At 42.6% G+C, this 18,767-nt stretch overlaps 1 protein-coding gene across 2 annotated transcripts in view; it reads left to right on the top strand.

Moving 5' to 3' along the window:
• The window catches only part of LOC124552582 (all trans-polyprenyl-diphosphate synthase PDSS1), a 737,622-nt gene that overhangs the window by 551,091 nt on the left and 167,764 nt on the right, over positions 1–18,767 (top strand). For both annotated transcript variants that reach the window (XM_047126903.1, XM_047126904.1), the window contains one exon: positions 15,592–15,731. In XM_047126903.1, coding sequence (XP_046982859.1) covers positions 15,592–15,731 — 140 coding nt within the window. The remainder of the gene's footprint in view (positions 1–15,591; positions 15,732–18,767) is intronic.

Raw genomic sequence — 18,767 nt, 5'->3', positions numbered from 1 at the left:
CTGTACAGCTCCCTTTGGTACCATGGACGTTATTCCCTGATGTCTTAACATCCAGTCCCTTCTTCGTGTCGGTGTTTGCCACACGTTCCTCTCCTCGCCGATTCTGCGGAGAACGTCCTGATTTCCTCGCTTTCGTCTTTGCCTGTTTCTCCGCAGTTCACGCCCACTTTCATACAAGGCTGTGCTCGAAGCCTGCATTCTCGTTAATGTCTTCGCAAAATTAAGGCCGAAGTTCAATACTGGTGGACTGCTATTAGCCAGAAATGATGCATCTTTGCCTGCGTTAATCTGTTTGATTTTCGTGTTTTTGTATTATTTTGCTTTCATTTTGCTTCGGCTACATTGTGGTCCCAATTTTGATGTTTTATTGCTGATCTCATTTCTGCTACTTGTCGACCATTTTCGTTTTTATCGTTGGTTTATTCACAGTCAGCAGTGTGTACTCATTAGACTGTTCATTCTATTCAGCAATTGTTCCTTATTTTCACTGCGGATAGCAATGTCAAAAGCTAATCTTATCATTGATTTTCTTTCAGGATTGTAATCTCACTCCCTAATCTTTGTTTTTTTTTTTCAATTATTGCTTCTTCGATGTGAAGATTGAACAGTAATCTAAAAGACTGCCTCACCGCCGTGTCTATAACTGAGCTCTTGTCCCGGAAACGGAATGCAACTAAAGGTTGCCTATCTGACAGCTTCCAGGGGAAACAAACGTTTGATTTTTCACTATGTGGTGTTGACCGAAATTAAAATTTTAAAATTTTGTCATAGTCTGCCCATTAAGAGGTAACAGTCTTATGTTAAAAGTTTAACACAATAAGACAAGTACTGTTAGAAACTGTGTGTTTGTCTTGAAGCAGCGTAACTGGCGGTGTGCAGATGCTCGGACTGTATAAACCCAGTATTTCATAATGAGAGCACTTAGTGACTTCCACTAAACTTTGTGTATAACTGCAAACCTGTTACTTTTTCTCGCTTACATGCTTGATGTCAAATATTTAACACTTTAACCAATCCAATTTTTAAAGTAATCAGACGTTTGAAGCCTTTTTTGTACATGGGAGTTTGATTATTCAATGAATCGGGTGTTTACCGGTACATTTAATAATACAGTTACTTCGTTGTTGGTCTTGATTCCTATTTTTCTGTATTGGTTCTTGTACGTATTGAGTATTAAGCGTCTTTGCTTATAGCTTACACTCATTTTCCTGAGAATTCTTAACATTTAGGTCGACCGTTTCTGTTAATGGGTTTCCATTTTCTCGAGTCTTGTCTCCATTATTTGTTGCAACGAATATTTCTGTGTCAAAATCCATTTAGCTACATGTTCACTCTGCCGAAATATAAGTTCTGTATATTTTTTAGTAAAATTCTGATTTCCATATGTAAGTAGGGTTGGTCACGTTCTCATTTTGTGTGGTTGGACACAGGTGAATGTGGCTCGGAGGGAGGGCACACGAGACCGGCTCCCGGGCTGTTTACGCTACGGGCGTAGCTTTCTACTCTGTGGAAATCACACCAGCCTTGAGACGCACCCTTGATAGAGCCCAGGGAAAACTGTTACGCAACAGGGATTCCTCCGTAAACGTATTGCCGCGAGCCTTGACGGAGAAGAGATTTCCATCTGTCCAACGTCCGGGGACTTCCACGTGGAACCGGCCAGAGTCCCCTAACAGCGACCTTCCAGATTGTCCACGTGGCGGTATACCCAACCTTCTACGGAACCCGAGAAAGGAGATCCTGTTCCGTTTCGCGTCGGAAGAATCTTACTCGATTCTGCTTTAAATCTGTCTTCAGTCCGAAAGTTGGCTTGAGCAACACGACACTTTACTAGCAATGCTTGCATTGAGAAGTATGACCTTACTTGCCTCTGCATACTGAACTTCATTACTCTGCCAACTGTAGGAGACCTACAGATTAACCTGGATTCCGGCGCAACTGGGCATTTTTCACGTGAAAAATTAGTGCAAGAGGTGAAAGTAGCGTTAAGTCACAGAAAAAGTCCTGTGACCGATTTGGGATCGACCTAGGCACCTTCAGGTCAGTAGTCTGGCATCTACTCGTTGTGCCACCGATCGTACTTACATACTTAGATGCGATATTGTATGTCGGAATCTGTCCTTTGTTAAGCTTATGTAATATCGTACCAGGGTATAACTTAAACTAATGTTTACTCTGAATTGTCGAAACAAACTATGATATAACATTTCCAGTGTTGAAGTAGCTGCATGGGCACGATTCGAACGCCAATAAATTAAAAGAAGTGCGGCAGTCAAGTACTAGATTGTTACCTTGATTAATCGGCGTTAATCGCAAGGATATGCGTGAACCACAGGAGCGATACCAAGATCATAACACTGTGGAGAGCCCAAACTTGACTGCATAATTCATGTTTATTGTCCACCGATGATCACCCATTGGTATATCTTGTGATCTCTCAAAGGCGTTTGACTGTCTGAATCATGAAATTCTTCTAGATAAAGTTAGGTATTGTGGTATGAGTGGGACAGTGCACGAATGGTTTGATTCATATTCAACTGGAAGAATGCAGAAGGCTGAAATTAACAGTACAGATAATCTGCAAAGATCAACAGAGTTCTCTAATTGGGGAGGTATCAAGAATGGTATCCCACAGGGTTCAGTGTAAGGTCTCTTATTATTCTTAATATCTAGTAAGGAATTGCCACTATGTTTTCATGAAGATGCGAAGCTATTTCTTTTTTGCTGATGGTACAAGTATAGTAATCAAATCCAACAAACAAGAATTAGCTGAGAAAATTGTAAATAATGTCTTTAGAAAATTATGAAGTGGTTCTCTGCAAATGGACTCTTGCAAAATTTTGAGAAAACACAGTATATACAATACTGTACAGTAAATGGCATAACACCATTGATAAATATAGCCTATGAACATAAGTCTGCTGCTAAGGTAGAATATTCAAAATTTTTGGGTGTGTGCAGTGAGGAGAAATTAATTGGAAGAAACGCAGTGAGGATCTGCTGGAAAGGTTAGGTTCAGCTACTTATGCTATTAGGGTTATTGCAAATTTTGGTGATAAACATATCATTCAATTACCCTGCTATGCCTGTTTTCATTCATTGCTTTAATATGGCATCATATTTTGGGGTAATCCGTTACTAAGAGAAAAAATATTCATTGCACAAAAGCGCGTAATCAGAATAATAGCAGGAGTTCACCCAGTATCACCGTGCAGACATAAGGAGCTCGGGATATTCAGAGTACCTCCGCAATACATATATTCACTTATGGAATTTGTTATTAGTAACCCACCCCAATTCAAAAATAATGGCGAAGTGCATAGCTACAACACTAGAAGAAAGGATGATCTTCACTATTTTGGATTAAATCTGACTCTGACACAGAAAGGGCGAATTATGCTGCCACTAAAATCTTTGGTCGTTTGTCAAATAGCATTACAAGTCTGACATAGCCAACCAACAATTAAAAACAAATTAAAAGAATTTCTGGATGGCAACTCCTTCTACTCGGTAGACGAATATTTAGATATGAAGTAGTAACAGTAAAAAAAAAAAAGTGCAGTGAAGTTATGTTAAACTGACACGTTCCACGTCATGATTAATTGTCGTATTCATGATCTATGGAGCAAGTACTGATGTAATGTAATTTACATTTACTGTAAACGTTTATGTGAGGCTGTGATCTGCAGTTTTACCGCCATGCCACTGCGCAGACATCATCTGCGCAAATACTTTCCAATATATTACGACTTCAGTCAGAGGCGAAAGGTTTTTAATGTCTCTTGCGCCTTCTGATGCAGGGTCACGTTGCTTCAGACCAACAACTTGGATTTTACATGTTTCGTATTTCGGTTCCGTTACAGCACACAGAAACATTGGAAGATCATTATTATATGAAAGCACCATCAACAGCGTACATGATGCAGCATTCGCTCCGACGTACACAGAGGAAATAAAAGTCGATATACAAAAGGTCGACGAACATTTGCTTATAAAGTATACGACACTGCATTTCATGACTAGTTTGTATGTGCGAGACATCTACACAAAATTTGCGTATGCGTGAATGATGATGTTATTCGCAGATGTTGAAGTATCACGTGCTATCTTCAATGAGTCTGTTAGCGGACTCATGTTTACAAAATGTAAGCTAGCCTTACGCACTACGGTCGTGTGAAGCGTGTTTGAGCATTCAGCAGGGAACGTTTCGCGCTTTGCGGATGAGAAGAGTCAACTGAGGTGCCGGTGACGCAACGCTGGCGTAACGCGCGCTCACCATCCCCAAACAAACTCACTTTCGTTGCCGCGTGTAGCCGCCAACCTCGTGAAGCGAGCTGACGGACACGGCAGCAGCCACCACTGATAGGTAACCGTCTTATTCTCTGACAGTTTCTTGCACAACCGACTGTGGCGAAATTCAGTAGTTCGTCCCTTGTAGGCGAGGGAACTACGCCACTCTGTTGAATACAGTACGACGTTGTGTCAAGATGTGTGGAGACGATCACATTGTTTGTCGTTTAGAGAAATAAAGAATGGCAGAAGCAGGGTTAGGGTTTAACGTCCTGTCGACGACATAATCACTGGTGAAATTTTGTCCATCCGCCTAATGGAATGTGCCCCCAGAGAAGATCTAAGATTGGTCTACTAATCCCCCTACCCGAACCCCGCAACTTGCCTGACACGTACAAGAGACCGGAGCACTTACGTGACCTTTTACTTTATAAAAACTAATGAGGAAGGGGTCACGAGTGCTCGAACAAACACTGTAATGCCAAGAATTTTGCAATCGGAAGTGATCATGATTTATTTTATTTTATACCTACGCAAACTCTGATTCAGATTCTTATAGGATGCCAGTTATTGAACTATATGAAATAAAATCGTCATAACTTCTGAACGGTTTGCATTAGGACGTTCAAATTGCACGGTTGGCGGCGGTGCATGATGGGAATTAGTATGCGCATGCATGCTTTGGTTTAGCGACGAAGTCGACTTTTATTTGGATGGGTTCATCAATAAGCAATTTTGGCGCATTTCGTGATCGAGAAGTCTCTTCGTCCTCAACGGGTGACTGTGTGGTGTGCAGTGTCCAGTCACAGAATAATCAGTGGGATATTCCTTGGTGGCTTGGTGACAACCGTACGGTACGTGAAAGTCTTGGAGGATAATTTCATCTCCATTATCCAAATTGACACTGATTTCGACTTGATGTGGTTCGTGCAAGGCGGAGCTCAACCCCATCGAAGCAGGAGAGTGATGTCCTGGAGAAGCACTTTGGGGACCGCATTCTGGCTCTGGGGTACCCAGAGGCCACTGGCATGGGCCTCGATTGCCCTCCATATTCTCCGGAGTTGAACAGATGTGACTCCTGTTTGTGGGACTATGTTAAGGACAAGGTGTACAGCAGTAACAGCAAAACCGTCCGCGCCGATAGCTGAATAAGACCTGCACCAAGGCGGCCTGTATAAGGGGCATCCCGGCCAATGATGCCAAACGCTCATTTCATTTCATTACCCCCAAACCATATCTAAGCTGAAAACAGCCATTCTGGTGATCATCGACAGCATCGATATTCCGACACTTCATTGGGTCATTCAGAATTTCCTTTTTTCGTCTATCCCCATCGTCGCCAATGATGGTAGGCATATCGAACATGTCATAACTTACATCCGAAACTCTGTAGTGACGTTTACGTGTTGAATAAAGTGTGTGCACGCCATAGTTTGTAACTATCTTCCGTTTTTTTATACAGTTCAATAATTGTCAGCCTGTATCTATATTACGAAGCGACTAACCCGAGGCACACATTTATTGCACGTTTCCTATCGAATGGCTTTGAGGAGCAACAAAAATCTTATTTTCTTTATTCCATATAATTATTGGCCGAATTTAAAAATTTAAAATGCTGTCATTATCTTCCTTTTAAGAGGTGTAATGTTATGTTTAAAGGTACTGTTGGAAACGGTGTCATGAGGCAGCCTAATCCACGGCGCGCAAATCACCCAGACTATATTCATCCAGTATTTTAGACTTAGCGGCTTCCAACAAACTTTGCCATAATTTCACCCCTTTTCGGAACTTTTTACCGTCGACACCTCCACAAAATAATGAACAGAAAAAGATTATTGCTTAGTATATTTTTGTTATTCATTCAATAAAACATTAGCATCAGTCATCATGTTTCATTACTACCTTACTACTAACTCAATTTGCAATAAATGTTGCAGACAGTATCTACACATACCACCGAATGTACCTGCTTAATTGTATCATTCTAAGACACATTGTTCAGGAGAAAAAAACATTGAGATGCGTTAAACGGATTTTTTTATGCATGGGATTTCGATTGGGTGATGAATGGACAGTAAAGGTGTCACTAGTGTACTTCTAAGCGAACGTCATCCGGAGCCCCAGAGCGATGCACGTTTGAACTAACACCTTACAAGGTTTTCAAATTGCTCGGCAATCGTTGATATCTCTTTCGAACAGAGTCAAATCAAAGCCCCCTCGACCTAGGTTCTCTTTACGATATTCTAGTGAACTTCATAGTGGCCGCATGATTTGCCGCAGATGATCTCTGAAACTTCCAAATCGAGCAAAGAGGCAGACAAACACACAAGGCGCACGAATCGAACGAAGGATGATTATTCAAGCTGCCAACTACTTGAGTGGACGAGGACTTTCGGAGTGCATGTAGACCGTGACTTAGTAAGCAGGTATTGTCCAGAAATACAGTGCACAAATTTCACAGATTTTTGTACGGATGCAAATTTTGCTCGGCGCACGTTTCGTGTGTCCATTTGAAACGGAGCTCACACTCAGGGTCGGGAAAGTTTGGGAAGGTATTCGTCAATGTCCAAACAACGATCCCTGCATTTCCCGTGTCAGACTTGGGAAAAATAATGGGAACTTGAATCTGGGTGGCCGAACAGGGAAATTCGTACTTCAATTCATCGTCGTCATTGTCATCATCTGCGATGTGCACTTCTGAATAATGGCCTCCTCTTTACCTTACTGCCGTCTTCAGCTAAACGCATTCAAGTTACTCTCTAGTTATAGGTGCCAATTATCCAACTACCATCAGGTTGAAACTTCCTGGCAGATTAAATCTGTGTGGCGAACCGAAAATCCTGAAATCCGCTGCTCAGTAGTAGCCTTAGGACAGCCACAATGCACGTTATTTGGGTCGTGATACACGTGTGTTTGCGTATATCGTGCAGAAAAACGCTCATATTCACTTGTGCATTGATTGAAGTACATGTCAGTGCAGAGATAGAAATTAAACACATCGGATAACAAGCGCAACACACGCGATGCCGGATGCGGGGACAAAACCTGCAACATCCGCTTTATGACGCAGCGACATTAAGCCGGGAATTGCTTCGGCTCCAACGGAAGATGGACCGTAGCAATGGTTTTGGGGGATATGAGGAAGTGAGCGCTGAGATGAGAGGGCTGGTAGCAGTTGCGGCTGCAACTGCTGAACTTTCTTTACGTCAAAGATGACTGTAATAACAGACCACAGGCGCCTCTGGGAGCCACGTTGAGACCGCAGGCTTAAATAGCTTTCTCCGTATTTGAGCGATTTGCAGCCATCCTGTAAGCGGCCCTTTCCAAGATAATACGGCGTCGCTGTTAATTACTTTCGTCATGTGAAGATGCCATGAGAGTGAGTGGCGCGCACGCGCGCGCGCGCTCACACACACACACACACACACACACGGCGCGTTCATCATTCTGCAGAATTGCCACCATTAAAGGCGACGTACGCTCTTAAGATAAAAAATGACGCACCACGAAAGAGTTATGCAAATTGCTATTCATGTGGATATCGACGGAAAATGCAGCATTGTAAACTTTGACGGCCAGTGGTTGAATGTGTTATACTGCAGCACAATTTCACCGCACATCTTGGCGGGGTATTAAGTCTTCGCGAATTCCATTCCATGTATTCATAATGGACTGTAATTGTGCCTCGCAGACAGGCGCATGAACAAAGTACGCATATGTCACCATTTGAGAGAGGATGTGTGGTTGGGCTCAAAGAAGCTGGTTGCAGTAATCGGGAATCGTTCGACATTTGAATGGAAGCTGTGCCACTATTCGACGATGTTGGCAGAAATGGATGACCGTGGCCGAACAAAAAATGGCTCTGAGCACTATGGGACTTAACATCTGAGGTCATCAGTCCCCTAGAAGTTTGAACTACTTAAACCTAACTAACCGAAGGGCATCACACACATCCATTCCCGTGGCAGGATTCGAACCTGCGTCCGTAGCGGTCACGCGGTTCCAGACTGAAGCGTCTAGAACCGCACGGCCACCACGGCCGGCGTGGCCGAACACAGCGACTTTCGGTCGACATAGAGAGGCAACTGAACGTGGGGATCGAGCAGTCGTCAGAGAGGCATTCAGGGTCGCGTATTCAGCTTTATCATCGATCCGACATGCAACTCGTGCTTCAGTGACCGGATTGACCATCAATAGGTGGCTCCAGAATGGAAGCTGAGCTCACGCCGCCCCTTGCGCTAAGTACCATTGGCCTGTGCACATCAACAAGCCCGTTGTTATGGTGTCGAGCACATTCGCCCATGAATCTCATTGATAGGAGTAGAATTGTCTTCAGTGGTGAGTCCCGCTTCGAATTGAGCCCCGAGGGCCATCGAAGACGTGTCTGGAGACGGCCTGGCCAGCAGTGGGATACCAGCCTCACCGTCGGCCCGACAACCAGGAGTGAGAGTCTGGAGCTCCATTTCTTGTCATAGCAGGACCCCATCGGTTGTACTCTACGTCCCGTTTTGCCCACCTTCATGGCGATCAAATGGTCAAATGTTCAAATCTGTGTGAATTGCTAAGGGACCAACCTGCTGAGGTAATCGGTCCCTAGACTTACACAGAGCTTACAAGGGGAGGCCGCCAATTGTGAAATTCAGATTCGATTCATACTGCGCATAATAAAAGCTCATGGCCAGAGGTGTAATGTGGCAAAGCACCAAGATGCACTTCTCAGCCGTTGTCGAGAAAATCGACAGTTAAAAGAAACCGTTGCAGTGAAATACTCTCTACGATTAATAATTCTCTACAGCGTCGTGGCGCAGCGGTAAGCGCTCTGGTTCGTAATTCGAAGGTCGCCGGATCGAATCTCACGCTATGCAACCTTTTTTTTAGTATTTGTTTTTTATAATTCATATATATATATATATATATATATATATATATATATATATATATATATATATATAATTCCCGGCAATCAGTTGCAACAATTATGCATATAATAAGTTGTTGAAAGTCGTTTGTCGTGGAAAAACTGGCGACTTTGAACATCATTATGTTTTCCGCAAACAAAATTGTATTTCACAAATGTAATTAATTGTCTTCATAATGTTAACCACGTATAGTTAACGGAAGACGTAGGAACGATATTCCGAAACGAATACTTACAGCGTAAGTCAAACGTTCGAACGACCCCACGAACACAAATTTGCTGTGCAGGTATGAAATATAAACTCCGTTACTCGCTCGTTACACTTGAATGACAGATGTTGAATGGGCGGAAACGAGCCGCCGCATAACAGCGTAGTTGCCTGCTAACTTCGAAAGAAGGTAGATGCGGTCCCTAGTGCAACTTATAACATTGTCGAAAATCAGTGCGGACGGGAGAGCTTTGGTACACCCTGTTAAAAAAAAAAAAAAAAACGGAAAAATGGAGGCGTTATAATTGGAGAGCGATCCGCCTTCACCAACATGCACAAGCAATTCATTAATAGTTTATATATATATATATATATATATATATATATATATATATATATATATATATATATTTGAATTACAAAAAACTAATAATAAAAAGAAATTGCATGGCGCGAGATTCGATCCGGCGACCTTCGGATTACGAACCGGAGCGCTTACCGCTGCGCCACGACGCTGTAGAAAATTCTAATCGTCGAGAGTATTTCACCGCAACGATTTCTTTTAACTGTCGATTTTCTCGACAACGGCTGAGAAGTGCATCTCGGTGCTTTGCCACATTACACCTCTGGCCATGAGCTTTTATTATGCGCAGTATGAATCGAATCTGAATTTCACAATTGGCGGCCTCTCCTTGTTAAACTAAATTAAACTAACTTATGGTAAGAGCAACACACACACACACACCCATGCACGAGTGATGACTCGAACATCCTGCGGGAGGGCCGCGCTATCAGTGACAAGGCGCCTCTAACCGCGCGGCCATGGCGATCCATCCAGGGCTTACATTTCAGCAAGATAATGCCCGCCCGCACACGGTGAGAGTTTCTACTAATTGTCTTCGTCGGATCGCTCCCCAATCGAGAACGTTTGAAGCTTTCTGGGCAGGACCCCCCAACCAGCTCGAGATTTTGACGATCTGGCGCATCAGTTCGACATAATTTGGCACGTTACCCCTCAGGAGGATATCCAACATTTCTAACAGTCGATGCCAATCCAAATTATTGCTTGCTTCAAGGCCAGAAGTGGACCAACGCGGTACTGACTTGCTCAATTTGTGAAGCTCCTTCGCTTGAATAAATGATAATTTTTCTGAAATTATAATCATTTGTTTGTTTGCACATGTACATCACATCTACCGATTTCTGTCCCATTTGGATAATTCCTTCGTGACACATTGTTTTTTTTTTTTTTGGTATTGAAGTGTAGGCCCATTAATGTTTTTTAGCACAATGAAGCTACCTCTAGTGCTCAGTAGCCTGCACTAAAAATGTATAAAGCTACCTACGTCTCATCTGGAATGACTCGAAAACTAATTGTTATGTCTTCAGTATAAAGACTGATTTTTGCAGTGGTCAGCACACGGGACTCGCATTCGGGAGGGCGACGGTTCAATCCCGCGTCCGGCCATCCTGATTTAGGTTTTCCGTGATTTCCCTAAACCGCTTCAGGCAAATGCTGGGATGGTTCCTTTGAAATGGCTCGGCCGACTTTCTGCCCCACTCTTCCGTAATCCAATGAGACCGACGATTTTTATGTTTGGTCTCTTCCACCACATCAGCCCCAACCCCCCAAAGACTGGTTTATTAGAGATCTGCACGCTGGTCAGTCCTTTGCATGGCTCTTCGTCTCTGCAAAAATGCAGCAACCTACATGCATTTTGCTGCTTACTATATTGGAACGTTCGGCTACCTCACCAGTTTTTACCTCCCACACTTTCCTTCATTACCAAATTGACAGCTACTTGATACTTCATGATGTGTTGGGGAGTTCACACGTTTACGCGTGGGGCACGTTTATGCAGAACACTTTTCTTGGGAACCGCTCTTGCTAGACCGCTACCGACAATGGAAGATTAGCACTGCACTTTACTGACGGCTGTCACATCCTTGCGTAGAACGTATTGATGTTTTTGTGCAAGGTGAGCAAATTTTGTTACTCAAATATCGAAGATTCTCGGTAGCATACCTGTTAGAGTTTAGAATAGATAATTATTTGTTCGTTTACAGGAGATTTTTCTACTTTACGAAGTACTTTTGTATAGTTTCAAAACCTGAAAAGTTACCACTTTAGTTTCGGAAATAATTCAAACATGGCGATGGCGCACATTTGCCCACTATTTGGACTGCCGTCGTAACTCATTTCCCAGTCAGAGCAACTTGAAGACAATAGCATTTGCAAATCCAGTATAAATAATGGAGGCAAAGATGAATATAAGATAGAAATTACTGAAAAAGCTGTTTGAACCTATGTATCTCGAGGGGAAAGACTTAATTTTATGAGAACGAGGACTGATAATGGCACGAAATTTATAAAAGTTAGTACAAGGGAAAAGGTGGACAGGTCTGCTTCTGATTTCATCAACAGTGTTCTGCCCAAAGGCAGCCTTTCACGTGATAACTGCTTTCTTGTCTTCTGCCATTCTCTTCAGGTTCGCGTAATTCCCGTTCTTTTACGTCGTCTGTCATCTTGTATCTCCCCCTTCCCTCAATATGCTCTCACCAACTAGACCTTCCACAGCGTCTGGTAGCAAGCACTCCCGTCTCAACGAATGCCCAATCCTGTCCATCTTTCTTTCTCTTATAACCTGCAGTTGTCTTATGGAGAAGATGATAACAGCGATTGTACTTATTGCCGGAAATGATACAACAGTCAAAAAGAAATCAAGAATGGATCCAGTGCCTTATATGTAAAACGTGGGCTCACAACGATTGTGTCACAGGAAGAACAGATTTTTTTTTGTGTGCATAGATTGCAACTGTGACAGTTACAATGTATAGGCCTTTAACACTCAGACTTTTGTGAAGAACATATTACCCTAAAAAGTGTAAGTTCGGCAAAAAAATTGTTTAATGTCAGTAACATTTTTTTTATTTCCGCATGTTAGTTGGCGTAAGTAAGTCTGTAGTTCTGTTTCTTGTCAACAAAACGTATTTTGGAAATTTTAGTAGTGTGGTTTGTTTGCTCACTATTGTGTTCTATGATATGCGTAAACGATGCACGCGGCTTGCGCCTGTAACAAATTATTTTTTAATAAATGGAATGTTGCGTTAGAAGTATATATATCGAGTTATATTTCAGTAAGCTTATTATAAGACTAAACAATTTAAACACGATAAATTTAATAAAAGAATGTGAAAAATACCGGAAAGAAATCCACATAAATGTGTCCCGGTGTCCCCTTCTATATACATATACCTTATTTTTGTTTGATTCTACTATAATTTTTTATTTTTTTCCCCAAATCGATTCAGTACCTCTTCAGTAATTACTCGATCTACCCATCCAATCTTCAGCATTCGTGTGCTGCACCACATTTCAAAAATTTGTACCCTCTTCTTGTCAGAACTACTCATCGTCCACGTTTCACTTTCGTACATAGCTACTCTCCAGACAAATATATTCAGAAAAGGCTTTCAATACTTAAGATTACTTTAATGTTAACAAATGTATCTTTCTCACGTTGCAGTCTAATTCCCTCAGCGCCACCTGATTTAATTCGACTACATGACGTTTCCTTTGCTTAAAATTGCATTTACGGTACGGCTACCGAGCGAGGTGGCGCAATGGTCAGCACACAAGACTCGCATTCGGGAAGACGACGGTTCAGACCCGAATCCCACCATCCTGATTTAGGTTTTCTCTGATTTCCCTAAATCGGTTCAGGCAATTTCCGGGATGGCTCCTTTGAAAGGGGACGGCCGGCTTCCTTTTCCATCCTTCCCTAATCCGATGGGACCGATGGCCTAGCTGTCTGATCCTCTCCCCGAATCAACCAGCAAGCAGTGGTACGGCTATCTGTATCACTGGGTGCAAATGCCACACCACCGTGGTTCGTCGGAGCAATAGTTAATGAAAATAAAGTAATATTACATGAGTTGACTGGTTGCAGTTATCCTTATCTAAAACTCGAGTCATCAATATGCCTAGCGACTCCAAAGACCACTGATTCGTCACTATATGATTCGTCATTTTAAATATTTTGTGTTTACTTGCCCCTTCTTTCTGTGCCACCAGCCATCGCTATGGGAGTTATTATCCCCATAGTATTATCTTTTGTCATGCGCTGGTTAGTTGAAATTTATCCAGCCGTTTCAGAGTCCAGCCAACGGCCTCTGTTGGCAAGCGGGGTGCACTCAGCCCTTGTAAGGCAAACTGAGGAGCTCCCTGACTGAGAAGTAGCGGCTCCGGTCTCGTAAACTGACTTACGGCCGGGAGAGCGGTGTGCTGACCACATGCCCCTCCAGATCCTCATGTAGTGACGCCTGTGGGCTAAGGATGAAACGGCAGTACCTTTGGGCCTTCATGGCCTGTTCGGGCCATGTTTAGTTTAGTTTAGCTTAGTATTCCACAGTTCCCACACGTCACCCCTAATGGTTGTAGGGATGGCTTTCATCCACGTGATATTTTAATACTTATACGTAGGGACTTAAGGAAGTAAGTTAGACATCAATAAATTTTTATTATTTTAGGTGCCACAGCCACAAATTCATTGAAATAGAATTACATTTTCCACCTTGGTTGTTATGCCATCACTGTCATTTATACCACGATCAACTGATTTCGGCCATTTTCAAGTACGTACTGATATTCTCGTACATTTTCACAGTAAACTTTTGTGGTTGTATGCAAGTATATTTTTCTGTACGTTTGAATACATCCAAAACGGGTGACGCCGTAAATTTACAAGCAAAGCTGTACGCATCTGAAAACGGCAAACGCTCGAATATTAGCTGGGTGGTAATATAAATGAAACGAGGTGGAAATTTGTGGTAAGATCTTATGGGACCACACTGCTGAGATCATCGGTCCCTAAGCTTACACACTACTTAATCTAACTTTAACTAACTTACGCTAAGGACGACACACACCCATGCCCGAGGGAGAACTCGAACCTCCAACGGGGGAAGCCGCTTGGACCGTGACAAGACGCCTGAGACCGCTCGGCTACCTCGCGCGGCCTGAAACAGGGTTGGAGGGATCAGATAGTGGTACCGAAAGTACCCTCCGCCACACACCATTAGGTGGCTTGCGGAGTGTGATGTAGATGAAATGACAGTGTCGTATAACAGCCAGGGTGTTGCAAAAGATAAGTTACACATGTTGTCCAGCGCTAAGACTATCGCGCAAAAATTGTCGCATCTAGTCTCTGTTGATCCATTGTGGACGTGGGACAGCGGCTGGTCAAATATTTAACAAAGAAATTCGCCAAGCAGCCGTGCGGATTGAGAAGTTATTTTATTTTCGCTACCAGTTTTTGCAATCCAATATTCCATCCTTAGTCCCCACACACACCTCTCAAAAATTGTCGATATTGGCGTACTGGGGTGATCTGTTTCTGCATGTCGTGAGTTCGTAGCTTGAAGTAGGAATTCATGACAACCAGAAACAGATAGCCCCGGTATGCCAATATCGGTAATTTGTGAGAGGTGCAAGAGGTGTCTGAATATGGCATATTAAATTGCCGAAACTGTTGGTGAAAATTAATAAAATAAATTCTTTTTGGCAAATTTCTTTGTTAAATATTTGACCAGATCTCGCACGGAAAGATATAGGTGTTCGTTTTACCGCGCGCCTTACGAATTTGGAATAAAAGTTATTGTGAACGTGATTAGATGAACCGTCTACCAGGCACTTAAATGCAGAGTATCGAAGTAAATGTAAATGTACTACCATGTCCATTATAATTATCCGGGCTGTTATGCCGTGGTCGGTTGATGAATTATGTGTCAATTCCCAACGTTTCGTCTCCGACTGCGGGAGACATCATCAAGGGGATCCGTAGCTCGATGGAAGGTCCAACACACCCACTGGCTCGCTACTGTAGCGAGGGTGTGTTAGACGTTCCATCGAGCTACGGATCCCCTTGATGATGTCTCCCGCAGTCGGAGACGAAACGTTGGGAATTGACACAGAATTCATCAACCGACCACGGCATAACAGCCCGGATAATTATAATGGACATGATATTTCCTGCCGTGAATGTCTACAAATATACTACCGTCACCTATATGTGTGCATATTGCTATCCCATGACTTTCGTCACCTCATTGTGTAAGCAGACGAGGTGATCGGTGAGGGTGAGAGAGCTGAGCAGCCGGTTGCGTGTTGTTGCAGGAGCTGGGCCGCAACACGAATGAGCCGGAACTGAACACGATAGCCTGCTACTACTTCGACGGGCAGGGCAAGGCGCTGCGGCCCATGGTCGCCATCCTCATGGCGCGCGCCGTCAACTACCACATCTACAAGGAGAAGAGGTAAGGCGCGGAGGACGTGAAACACATTAGAAAAACAGTGAGAAAACTGAGGCACGGATGTGCATTCCGTGGATCCTAAGTGATACAGTGCTAAAGGAAGTGGAATAAATAAAGTTGTTTAACGTATTATCATGTACAACTTATTGCAAAACGTATCACTAGAGCATTAGTATATACATCCTAAAATCTTTAACATAATTCTAGGGCGTTGTAGCCTCGCGTTGGCAAAAACACTTCAGAGGGCTAACACACTTACATTAATGCGTTGAAGATGTAGACTTTAGAACTCTCTGTATTATATGTTATTAACAATACATAAGTCACTTGGTATTTCTCAGAAATTCGTTGTCACTGGAAAGACATGTTACATATCACCGCTTCCTTGCACTTCCCTCTTACAAGCGGTTTGTCGGTCGGTGTCACTAACGGAATATCTATACTCGTATTTTATCCGTGATGCTGGAGAGCTATTACGCTTCGGAATTACCACGATGTAAACGAAAACATACGCCTTAATTTCGTAGTCAGATTTCTTTGGCAGTAGCTGTTTTCAGTGGAGTGGTATTCACTTCATTTCATTTCTTTTTTATATTACTTGAGTAAATAGTTAGTCGTTCCCCTTTTAGTATAGTACGGCATTTGGACGCATCTGTGTGGTGCCGCTTTCTCTCTGAAACTTTCCTGTTAAAAACTTGAATCGACACACACATCGTGTGGCTTCGAAGCACGTTTTGTCGTTGACATTTCCGAACGTTTTTTCGGTAATAAACTAGCATTTGACACAACTGTGCAATTACTTTTTATGGTTAACGTTTGTAAAGTAATGACAAGGTATCACTTACCTATAGGCCCTTCTGTCTATGGTACATCTACAGTAACAATCTACACTGTGACGCTTGTTTCTGATAACATTTTTTAATATTTTTTGTTAATTTCACTTAATTTCAGTGAAATTAGTTCAGTTGATATATCCCTTCACGTAGGGTAAGACACCGTCCTTTACAGACTCCGTTGCTCCATTAGTCTCTCCTTGGCAGCAACTGTGCTAGTAGTATTCGGAAATCCTAAGTGGCAACATCAGTTTCTGGTTACTTCTTGTATTTTGAGTCAGATCTGGAGGTGTGATAAGGTAAAATTTTTCTCAGTTTGTTTATATCTTTACTAATTTCACACTTCCGGTTGGAAATTTGCACTGTCAATGATCTTTTAGTTTTTATCGGTCCCTTCTCCTTCTTTTTCTCATTGAATCTTTTCGTGCATAGGTAATGTGATGTTTCTTCGATTACTATAATTTCATCTGAGTATGGAAAAATGTAAAAAAAATCTTATATTCTGTTAGTTTTAGACAAATAGTTCTTCGTTTCCACTTGCTGCGGATGACGACACTTGTTTTATTAGTCTTCTAACCCGTTTGATTCTGCCTGCCATGAATTCCTCTCCTCTCTCTCTCTCTCTCTCTCTCACTCTCTCTCTCTCTCTCTCTCTCTGTGTGTGTGTGTGTGTGTGTGTGTGTGTGTGTGTGTGTGTGTGTGTGAATTCCTAAGGGACCAAACTGCTGAGGTCATCAGTACCTAATCTCCTGTGCCAACCTCTTCATCTCACAATAACGCTTGCAAACTACGTCCTCAGTTACTTGTTGGTTGTATTCCAATCCCGACCTTCCCCTTCAGTTTTTATCCTCTACAGGTCCCTCAAGTACCATGTAAGGTATTCTTCGATGACACATAAATGTTAAAAATTCGAGATGCTTTGCCTGACACCATTATTTAATGTTTTTTTCTATCTTTTTTGTTTCTAAAATTATCTTTTTGTCCATTCGCATGGACTTTTCTTCGCTTTTGTCCACATTGCTTGTGATCCGGGTCACCATTGTTGACTTTTTGCGACAGTTAATTTGGTCCGTAGTAGCTTACGAACTTCTTACGCCATCATCTTTGATAGCTGATGAGATACTGAACCGCCACAGTTTCTGGTTACATAATGTACGCAAGTACCGTGAGGCGTTCATTGGGCAAGCTTCCAGGCGTCTGCCCTTCTAAGGATCCGGGGATGAACCGGGCTGTGTACTCCATTGTCATCTGAGGACTGCCTCGGAGGGAAGGCGACACTTAATGTATTCTGCACGAAGCCAAGATTACGTGACATGCTCGACAACGATGGTCTCCGCCCTGTGGGCCGGTGATTCTGTGGTCGCATGCCACAACATCCAGAGGTCAGAGACTGGAAGGTTGCGGGACTCGTATTTAGGTGTTGGCACTTCGGAATGCCGGTTTTCTCAGTTATTTCAGTTTTGTGACGCTTGGTTTTTTTAATAAGAAAATACCGTTTTCTTAGTATAGCGTAGCGGCGATGCCGTTGGTGACTCACATATGCGCGCTGTTAACTGCGTGCATTGGCCACCCACAGGTGTCATAACGAAAGCTTTCGTCCGCGCTTGTTTGCATTTACTTAATATACCTCAGTTAACTGAAAACCCTGCCGACTGTGAAATACACGCAGAGATTAGTTTTGTGTGTAGAAAAATCTTAAAAACCGTCGAAGTTCATTATCAGATTGGTGAAGTTTATGGAGAAAACGCTATGAACGATAGAATGGAAAAAATAATCGGAGTAAAGTTTTTAATGGCTGACTAATGTAGATGGTAAAGAACAAAAAGTGCGAAAACCCGCTATCACTGAAAACTTGATGCAGAAAGGTAATACAAAAGTTCAAGAAAACAGACGCCGCATTATTTATTCCTTGTCTAATAGATCTGGTTTTGAGATGGTTTTTCCCCCTTCCGTGGCAATGTTCGTCCATCTGTGGCTCAATGTACATAAGATATCATCGCATCCTTTGGCGGAAACGATGTGGTAACCCTTTATATAGCTCTCACCTGACGCTCAGGATAACCAACTCCTGCTGCATTTTGAAAAAGATTTCAAATTCAGGTGGTCGTTGGTGGTTATGATAAATGCCTTTATACTGGTGGAAATTATGTGAAAAATTATGTAGCTTTTATATATTAATAAAATTGTTTCAAAATGCACTTTTTTG

This window comes from Schistocerca americana, chromosome 10, assembly GCF_021461395.2.
Source record: "Schistocerca americana isolate TAMUIC-IGC-003095 chromosome 10, iqSchAmer2.1, whole genome shotgun sequence".
NCBI lineage: Eukaryota > Metazoa > Arthropoda > Insecta > Orthoptera > Acrididae > Schistocerca > Schistocerca americana.
This window is presented reverse-complemented; position numbering and strand designations above follow the sequence as displayed.